This window comes from Paralichthys olivaceus, chromosome 8, assembly GCF_024713975.1.
Source record: "Paralichthys olivaceus isolate ysfri-2021 chromosome 8, ASM2471397v2, whole genome shotgun sequence".
Classification (NCBI taxonomy): Eukaryota; Metazoa; Chordata; class Actinopteri; order Pleuronectiformes; family Paralichthyidae; genus Paralichthys; species Paralichthys olivaceus.
This window is the reverse complement of record NC_091100.1, coordinates 21080282-21089476: the sequence shown is the minus strand read 5'-3', so window position 1 is coordinate 21089476 and position 9195 is coordinate 21080282. Positions and strand designations below refer to the sequence as shown.

The following is a 9195-nucleotide window of genomic DNA, read 5'->3' as shown; positions in this document are numbered from 1 at the left end:
TGCTGAGGCTGCTGGTGTATGTGGCTGTGGTACAACAGCAGAGTGGCCGCTGCTCAGGAAGAGGGTGAGGATCTAAACACTGGCGCACACAGAAAGTTATAGGAAGTGTCGAGCCTCACCTCCTGTGTGCATCTGTGAGCCACTGCAAGGACCATAATATTTGTTTCTCAAATATTCTCTCAAACTATTCTTTTATTGATCTCCTGATATAGAACATTGTTTAGTTTATAAATTATGTTTTCATTCAGAAAGTTAGAAGTTTGAATCATCTGAATGTGTAAACTTGCTGTGTAGTTATTGCCTTATTATACACGTGTGAGGTGGCTCATCAAATCTAAAAGTAATGGATCAAAATTTACAAATAGTATGCACTTTGTATCCCAAATATTCAAGTAATTTTAGCTGCAGATAAATATTTGGATTTTGACTTTTTTTAACCCAGACTCACAGCCATTATGGCAGGTTGATGATCTTGTTCCATATTAAAATATCCAGCTGGAGGTAATGCATTTTTAAACAATACTGAATACACACGTTTTCTACAATTTATAGGCTGCTTGCTCCACACTGAAGATTCATTATTGTGTTTTCAGAATTGAGGTGGGCCTACAAGCAGTTTGGGCCCATTCAGGCATAGAGTCATTTAAGACAGATTTATATAATCAATCATTACTGAGACCAAGTTTTCTGAATTTAAAGTTTGAATTTTTTTAATACTGTATTTGTATGAGTTTTCAATTCGTAAACCCCACATTCTTTTACCAATAAAATCACAAAGTTTGCAGTAAAAAAAATAATGTTCCAATTATTCATCTGACTGAACGTTGTATCCCCATCATCTCCTAATTATAATAATACAAAAATAACAAACTATTGATATCTGAAAAACAAAGTTCACCTGAAAATATTGAATCAACCCTGTGAAATATTTCTTGAATGAAGATGTTTTAATTAGTTTCAGTAAATGGTGTAATGAGCCTATAGGCAAACGTGGAATAAAGGGAATAGTAGGATACTGAGAAAAAAAATAGACATGCGTGAAACATAGAATAAAATGTTAATTACATTCATTTAAATACATAGATAATTTCAGTAATTCAAAATCCATTATGATACAGAAAATGCATGCAAATAGCTAGGCTATAGTAATTTCTTTGGTGGCTTTAGGCTGCTGGAAATGCTGTTGTCAATAATGATAATAATAATAATGATAACAATAATAAAGTATAATAATGAAATGTCATGGAATTAATAAAATGAAGATACTGGTATAGTTTTAGGCCTCCCTCGGGCTATCTTTAGCTTAGCCAGCCTGTTATTGTCTAAAAACTTTGTGTAACTGCAGGTTTAGTGCCAGGCCAATAAAAAAAACAACCCATAACTGACTGAAAAATAAATAATACCGAATCAGCTCATTTGTATGTGATATGTAACTACTCCTCTATACTTGCAGTCGTCCTCAACATAAGGCCGCAGGTCCGGCCCCAACTTCTAAAACACCTTTAAATGCTTGAAACTTGGCAACAGACCACCGAACAGTGTCTCTCTCAGTAAAACCATCATACGTCCCCGTCGTACAGGCTGAAGTACTTGCTGGCGTTTGAGAAGCAGAGGTAAGGCGTGCTACTCCCCGGGTACACCACGGGCAGAGGCATGGGCAGCAGGCATCTCCCCAGCAGGTTGCTCTCTTTGTACAAGGCCGGGAGCTGTCCCACCACCACGGGCTTTCCAGTCTCGGGGAAATCGCTAACGGGTCCGTCGATTTCGGTCGAGATTTGCCGTTTCAACTTATTCCTGCGGTTCTGAAACCATATTTTCACCTGCGTCTCCGTCAGCTGGAGAGAGCTGGCGAGGCAGGCGCGCTCTGCGCTGCTCAAATAGCGTTTCATGTCGAAGGTAGACTCCAACTGGAAAATCTGTCTCTTCGAAAAAATAGTGCGTGTTTTCTTTTTCGTTATCACTTTGCTCTTCTTGGCCGGGCTGCCTCCCTTGTGAGCGTCCGTGGCCGTGGTGGTGGAGCTGCTGTCGTCGCAGCTGCTGTCCCCGCTCTCGAAGCGCACCTCCGCCGCCTTCCTCGGGTCACCGCGGCTGATGATGACCGATTCTGTCGCTCCGCTACAGTCTGTCCTCAGCTCTGCAACAAAATCACACCTCGTTCAACCCTCAGTGGTGAAATCTCAAACTGTGCTGCTACACTGACTTGAGAGTGCAATGCCATCGGATGTGCGCTGTGCGTAATGGTGAGCGCAGATGACAGAAGGTCTCTATTACACACAGCCTGCAGCTACACATTCATCAAAACCCTCTTACCGCTTTCGTGGAGCCTGCTGCCCGGGTCCTGCCTCTGCTGGACTCCGTGCTCCTCGTGGTGACTCTGGAACCCGTCTTTACGCAGCGCCGTGGCCGAGTCATCCTGCAGTCCGGCAGGGTGACAGCTGTCACAGTTCCTCCCGCTTGTCTTCAGGTTGAGGATGTTGTCAATAGTGAATTTCAGAGAGGCTGCGGGTCGACATGGTGCCTCCACTTTGTTCATATTCTCCACGGCGTAAGTCCTCCTATGTTTACTTCCGCGACTCTGCTCGCCGTTCACGCTAAACCGGGACGCTGATCTCACCACTGAGGTCTCGATGGTGCACGGACCATAGCAGCAGCCGCTGAGCAGACACTACAGGGCTGACGATGCTCTGCCTCCACCGCTACTGCATACACCGGATGGAGCGCGCCTGGTCCTCGCTGATTGGTCCAGAGGAGCGTGCAGTCCGGACCAATAACAGCGAGGGGATGGGAGGGTAGGGGGCTCAGCTCTGCCCTCCCTCCACACTCCAATCAAACCCCTTAGACTCCCCCGTTATTGTCATTCATCTGCTGGAAGCAGACCCAGGTCCTGCAGTGTACCTCCAGGAAAATAAAACAATAATACGAAAGCTTGATTTCACGCCACATAGAGTGTGCGCTGAATGCTTGCGCAGCTAATAATAGTTTGATCATGGCCTGTTCTGTCTCTGCATCCTCCTCGAAGTTAGGAATTCAAGTTTGAGTTTCGACTTTTTATTTTTTATATTTAGTCTGATTTGCAAATTTAAAGGTCCGTGCTTGGTTATTACTGCTGCTCCAGTGTCAGATTTACACACTTTTTCTCAGAGTTGTGTTCTTCACTGAAGTCACTGCTTCATTCAGTCGAAAAACGGTTTCGTGAAAACAGATAAAAAATATAGTCCAACATAAAGAGTTGCTTTTTAACATTATTATAAGAATTTTTTATTGCATTTAAACCCCAAGCCTAATATTTATGTAAAATTAAACACGGTGCGAAAAGAGAAACACTATAGCTTCAGATTGCGGTCCTATGTTATTGTTAATATAATTTGAACCCTTGTTTTATTTTGTATTTGTTATTTTGCTTATAGCCACAGGCACAATTTAGTTCCCTCTGACGCCACAGTTTTTCTAATCCACATCGTCTGGCTGTATGGAAACTACATTTTGCATGAATAAACTGTGCGCAATTAGGGGCGAGCTGAAATCTTTAAACATTTTAATAGGCCTGCATGTGTTTTGTTTTGTTTCTCCATTTTTCTACAGAGACTCCCCTTCAAATACTAACGTTTGCAAACCGCTGATAAGTTTTTGGTAAACAATATTATATTTGCATGTTGCTAGACGACAGAAAATAATTCCACGTCAAAGCATTTCTTACACAGTCCTTTGAGAAGCAGACATGTATGAAGGTTGACTGTCATTTCCGAAAAGACGCACCGGTTCCTGCTCTTAGCTCTGTTCTTTGCTTGTGTCAGCGAACATATGGATTCACTTCTCTCTGTATAAACACTCCTCTGTGTGAGCCTGCCACCTTATGATCCACATACATAATGTAAGGGGTTATACACAACAACAGGAGAACAGACACAACCTTTTTAGAATAATTTTATTAAACTATTATGTGAAAAAGTGACAACGTTGGAAAAACCCGTGGCTTTAAATATAAAAATTTGTAAAAAGAAGAAAAAAATCCGTGTGTTTTCAAACATACAGCACATGAACAGCCTCCACTGACTGTCGTCATCGTTGATATACAGTGACAGGAGCAGAGGCTTCGCAGAGGTGTAGGGATGATGCATTACTTTGTGTTACAGTCACACTCTCTGTGGCTCTTTGGGTGCAGTCAGCAGTTTTCTGTTTTTATTGTGGACTATTGCACGATTCGGTGATGTTTAACAGTTTGATATGAATCAGTCTTTACACCAAGCCGGTCATCTGCGACCTCAGCATGCTCATGGAGTGAGCAAACGAGGACAGAGGGTAGTTGATGGAGCTGGGGAAGCCCGCGACGGGTGCAGAGACTGGATGTCCGGTCAGGTTGAAGCCCAGAGTGGGTGTTGGTCCCTCGTGATAGAGAATGGGGACCCTGACAATCCTCTGCGTGGAGTTTGGGATGTGAGCAGCCTCCAGGTCCGCCGCTAGCTGCCTCTTCCACTTGTTCCTCCGGTTCTGAAACCAGATCTTCACCTGAGTCTCTGTCAGGTGGAGAGACGCCGCCAGCCCCGCTCTCTCCGAGCTGCTCAGGTACCGTTTCACGTCGAAGGTCGACTCCAGCTGGAAGACCTGACTGCGGCTGAACACGGTCCGGGTCTTCTTCTTCCGAGTGGAGCTCGCGTCGGATGACGCGTCCTGCTCCGGCCGTGCGTCAAAGGCGTGGGGCGCGTCGTCGTTGTCGTCCGTCAGGTTGCTGTCCCCTGTTTTCTGCTCTGTCTCGTCGCTGCCTTCGGTTATGGGCTCGGACACAGCAGGTGAACCTCTGTCGCTGGTCGTCATGGAGCAGCAGTGATCCTCTGGACTTGTGTTGTCTCTTAATGGACCTGAACATCGAATTGTAAAAAATTAAAACAGGACACAAATGCAAATATTTCCCTGACAGTCTAATTTCTGTCAACCCAGCTTTCTGATTTGTTATTTTCTTTAAAACAAACAAAAACTTTGCATGGCCTGTTTTCCTGTGTTGAGGCATGTTGCAATAAAGTAATATACCGGAATTAAATATTTATGGAACTGCGCACCAAATTAAAACTACTGAAATAAATTGGAAGGGATAAAACTTTGCCATCTGATATTCACCCCACTTAACTACATATTATCATTTATTATTTATAATTAATATATGAATTTGGATATAAATAGTCCACTTTTGGTCTTGTGTGGTGCACTTCATTCGAGATGCGAATTGGCAACCTTTAAACGTTTTGATTGGATTACAACACATGATCTATGAGGAAGTAGTGGCAGGCCTGATAAAATAAGAGAAACATGTCTGCCATGTCGATCCAGCAACACTTTTGCCGCTTATAACCCAAAAATAACATCCAACAAGTGTGCTGTGTGTGCATGACGCCTCCATCACTTAGGAACACAGCCACTAAAGTTTTGGAAATTTAAAATCCAAAGTAAATGCACACCATAAAGAGGAGCACTTTGTTTTCGTAAGTAAGGACACGTGAGTGCCCCAAATGGCTGGGTGTGCGTAAAAGCGTCATGTTGACGTGGCGACAGTGTAACTGCGCCTCTGTAGTGAGTTGTAAACTTGGCATTTGTGCGTTATCCCTTTGCGTAATTTCAAAATTGTATTGCGGATTTATTGATGACAAACAACAATGAAATGCCCCCTGCTGTATGCAAAAATTTATTACAAAATGCAAGCAACAAACTAAGTCGCCTCAGCCAGGGGTTAGGGAGCTCTGTGAGCTCAGGAGCCACGGATACAAGACTCCAGGTCCACATAGACTCACACTGCGTTCGAAGCGTTTACTCGATGAAGCGAGAAGCAGCATGCTTCCTGCCCGCTTTCTATCAACTGCTCTTCCTTATCATAAAGCCAAAAAATACATTTACATCAATAAATAAACGGCACTGTGGCGAGTCTAATACATTAAACATTTAAACGCGTGGTGTTAAGTTCAAGCTGCGCAATGGAGCGCAAAAGGCGTGGATCATGTAAAAATCCCCATATGAAATAACAGTAACTGTTATTTAAGAAAATGGTCTATTATGAAAAGGTGATAATCTGCAGCACCATGTTAAACCCTTCCAACAGTGGCTGCAACAGACTATCCATGCCTTGGCGCGTTATGTTGCACATGGGTTCAATAATCATCCATTTCCAGAAATCACAAGAGCTATATTCATACTCACTGTGTGGTGTTTCCAACCCTCTGAAGTTCAAGGATGCAGCCCCCCCGCGGTACCACTGCAACGGTGACTCCCTGTACGGAGACCGGTCCGTGGAGCTGGAGCCGTGGGGCGCAGGATGCGAGTTGAGGACTCGGTCAATAGAGACGATTTCCACCGCTCCCGCTTCCCATCGACTGCCGCCCGACGCTAAATCCTGCCCGTCCCGCTCCTTGCCCAGTAGGTTCTCGATGAAAAACGACGACGCCCGCGCTGAAGTGGGGGTCTGCGTTACGGTCAGCTTCTCCTGCATGTTTACCCGTATTTCACGGCGCGTTTCTCCACAAGAAACCCGAGCGTGTCCCGTCTCGATCGTGCGCTAAATCGACCAGCGAGGCTTGAACGCAGTCACTTCAAGCCTCGCTGCTGCTGCACTGTGGTTAGATGAGGACTCATGGCAGGAGACGGGACGGGGGGATCTCCTCGTTGCCAGCGGGAGGAGAGGGAGACAAGGAGACGGAAGCGGCACTAGTTCAGTGGGAACGTCAAGTCTAACGCTTTACGAGCCGAGGGCACCCGGCGATTGGACGAGCACGATAGCAAATGGGGTTTTCCAGAGAAGGGAGATTGTTTCTGCGCGTCAGCCGCCGCCGCTGCTGCTGCTGCTGAGTGTGTTTGTGTGTTCACGTGCAGGGCCGTCCCCTCGAGGCCACGCAGCCAGGAGAAAACCTCTGTTCGTGGTATGCACTCTTTATTTGGGTCAATTAGAGTGCAAATCAAAATAAAGATCCGCCAGGGCAGCAGCCTACCCACCTCCACTGTGGCACAGGAAGCGCATACAGGAAGCTATGCAACTGGCAGGGCACCCAAGACATTATGGAGTGATTGTGTGGCTTGTGTTGTTATTCTGATACCAACATATAGATACAATAAATAGAAACAACGTCTACATAATTAAATAGGCTCGTGAAGCCATTATATGAAGTGTGGATACTTGGCATCACGTGGAAGACACTTTTTGGTAAATGTAGGCTATACTGTCTGTGTTCACCACTATTATACTGTAGACCTCGTATGTAACAGTATGTCAGTGGTGCTTCAGAGTGCAATGATGTTGTTGACCTCAGATTATGAGGTTTGAATGCGTGCGCACTGGAGCATGCACAATGACATGTGAAACGCTGCGTCTTGAAAATGCGGCTGTTGTCAGAGGTTATCCAAACTTTGCGTAATGGCTGATAATAGGCCCGTTTGTATGAAAAAGTTTAATTAGGGCGAAATAAACTGATAGTTGTATTGTTGATTCTGTCTTTTCAAGACCGTATATCATTGAGGTTGAGCTGTTTCAACCCAGGGCTCTACACAAAAAATTATAATTTAGGTGCGTAGAACAGCCCTGCATGGAACAGACCTTTGGTTGATTGCATCTTCATCTTTTTCCCCCTTTACCTTTTACCTTAAATTGATAAGTATAACATAAGGACACTGACGTTTGACTTTCGGCCAAAGTCCATTAGCTCCTCCTTAAAGTCCCATAAAACAGCAAGTGCCAACTTTAAAAAAAAAGAAAAAGATCCATGTAGACTTGTTAAGAGCCAAACCAAACTTCTGCTCCAGCTTCACTGCAGGTGAACTTGGGGTTGACCCATGTTTTGGTTGAGCTACTCCTGGTTTTACTTCTCAGTGTACAAGAGCTAACTGATTGGAAGTATTCGCCCATGTTTCCACTGGATTCAGCTCTCAATGTTCAGATTAAGATAAGATTATCACTATTCCACCATCAGGAACATTCAAATGAGTGCTGAGGGGCGTCTTTACCCTTTCTGTTGAAATGGCAAGACATTTGAGCTTTTTATTTCACTCAATGGAGTCAGCGACGCTGACCTTTTAACTCCACCCTCCGCCCACCATCAACCCCCGCTCCCTCAGGCCAAACTTTCCCTTTGACAGAGGATCAGCAGTAATGATGCTCTTCAACCTAACACTGGGAGCAGACAGCAGTAACCTGAGCTGTGTGTTGAGGTGCTCAGTCTCGCACCTACATCCTGTTTAATGAAGAGACTTAATCTCATGTTGATTGAAGCATATTAGGGCCGGAGCAACGACAGTTTGTATTTAAAGCCACCCTGTTGGGAAACTTAGTTTGTGTCTCCTTGTCTTGAGGAAAAACACAATTCCTCATATTGTGCACTGCCAGAGTCGCTGTGTGTTTTCTCCATCATTGTTGAAACTGAATGTCGCAGATTTTCTGACCTGATGTTGAATTTCTTTTTTCAATATGGTTTGAAATCCTGCGGTTGTTATTTCAATTATGGAAATCTGCTGCAACTTGACAATATCAGTGGGATCATACAGTTTCTCCACTGAGTTTGCTCCTAAGATGACAATCTCAAAAAAAGGAAGAGATATGTTTAATTTTTGCAGCATTAATTCTCTGTTTTAACTCCTGGAGCATAAAATGGTTAAAATGAATAAGAATGGATCAGGTTATCTTGTCTTAGTCCATATAAACAAACAATCTAAGCTTGTCGATTCTCTTCATGAAGTGTTGCTGCAGATCGGTTTACCAGTTTGTCATGGATTTTTGTCTCCAGCATTTAGCAATGAGTAATCTAGCTGGTATTAATAATCATTGGTATGACAATAATCATTGAGAAATAGGGGTTCAAGAAGAGTTGGTGCAGTTGGTTGCTGCGCCATTGCTCACAATTGTATGTTTTCATACTTTCATTCACTCTTTGCCTTTATTCACGGCCAGTTCCCTTCAACAAACAGCACAACTTGCTGCTGGTTGTTCATCATCTCCCTGTTTGTAATTGAATATCCCTGAATGTAGCCACATTTGTAGCTCCTCAAACATGTATCTTTCTCAGTATGATGTGTTTGCGTGTGTCAAAGCCCCACATTAGATCAGGTTTCTGTGTGTACACCAGGCCGTCTGAACGATGTAGCATCCCAGCCTGTGCCCCCTGCTCCGGGGACCAAAACCCAGAGGCCCCTCTCTCACTTTTCTCTTCCCCTCTTCTCTCCTCTCTC

The 9195-nt window shown here is 44.3% G+C and overlaps 2 protein-coding genes across 2 annotated transcripts; both read right to left on the bottom strand.

Moving 5' to 3' along the window:
• Positions 1-926: 926 nt before the first annotated feature.
• hmx4 (H6 family homeobox 4) lies at positions 927-2755 on the bottom strand. Its single transcript, XM_020084526.2, has 2 exons — positions 2311-2755; positions 927-2134 (listed from the first exon to the last, which is right to left on the bottom strand). The coding sequence occupies exons 1-2, from the start codon at positions 2531-2533 to the stop codon at positions 1560-1562; spliced, it is 798 nt and encodes a 265-aa protein (XP_019940085.1). The 5' UTR covers positions 2534-2755; the 3' UTR covers positions 927-1559.
• A 1153-nt stretch (positions 2756-3908) lies between these two features.
• On the bottom strand, positions 3909-6869 carry hmx1 (H6 family homeobox 1). The gene is made up of 2 exons (XM_020084525.2): positions 6184-6869; positions 3909-4856 (listed from the first exon to the last, which is right to left on the bottom strand). The coding sequence occupies exons 1-2, from the start codon at positions 6470-6472 to the stop codon at positions 4237-4239; spliced, it is 909 nt and encodes a 302-aa protein (XP_019940084.2). The 5' UTR covers positions 6473-6869; the 3' UTR covers positions 3909-4236.
• Positions 6870-9195: the final 2326 nt, after the last annotated feature.

Bases quoted from the DNA above. Each gene is read 5' to 3' on its own strand.
- hmx4 (XM_020084526.2), bottom strand. From the start codon at position 2,533: ATGAACAAAGTGGAGGCACCATGTCGACCCGCAGCCTCTCTGAAATTC. The intron at 2,135-2,310 runs GTAAGAGGGTTT...ATTTTGTTGCAG, and splicing joins CAGCAGGCTCCACGAAAGCG to AGCTGAGGACAGACTGTAGC.
- hmx1 (XM_020084525.2), bottom strand. From the start codon at position 6,472: ATGCAGGAGAAGCTGACCGTAACGCAGACCCCCACTTCAGCGCGGGCG. The intron at 4,857-6,183 runs GTGAGTATGAAT...TTCGATGTTCAG, and splicing joins AGGGTTGGAAACACCACACA to GTCCATTAAGAGACAACACA.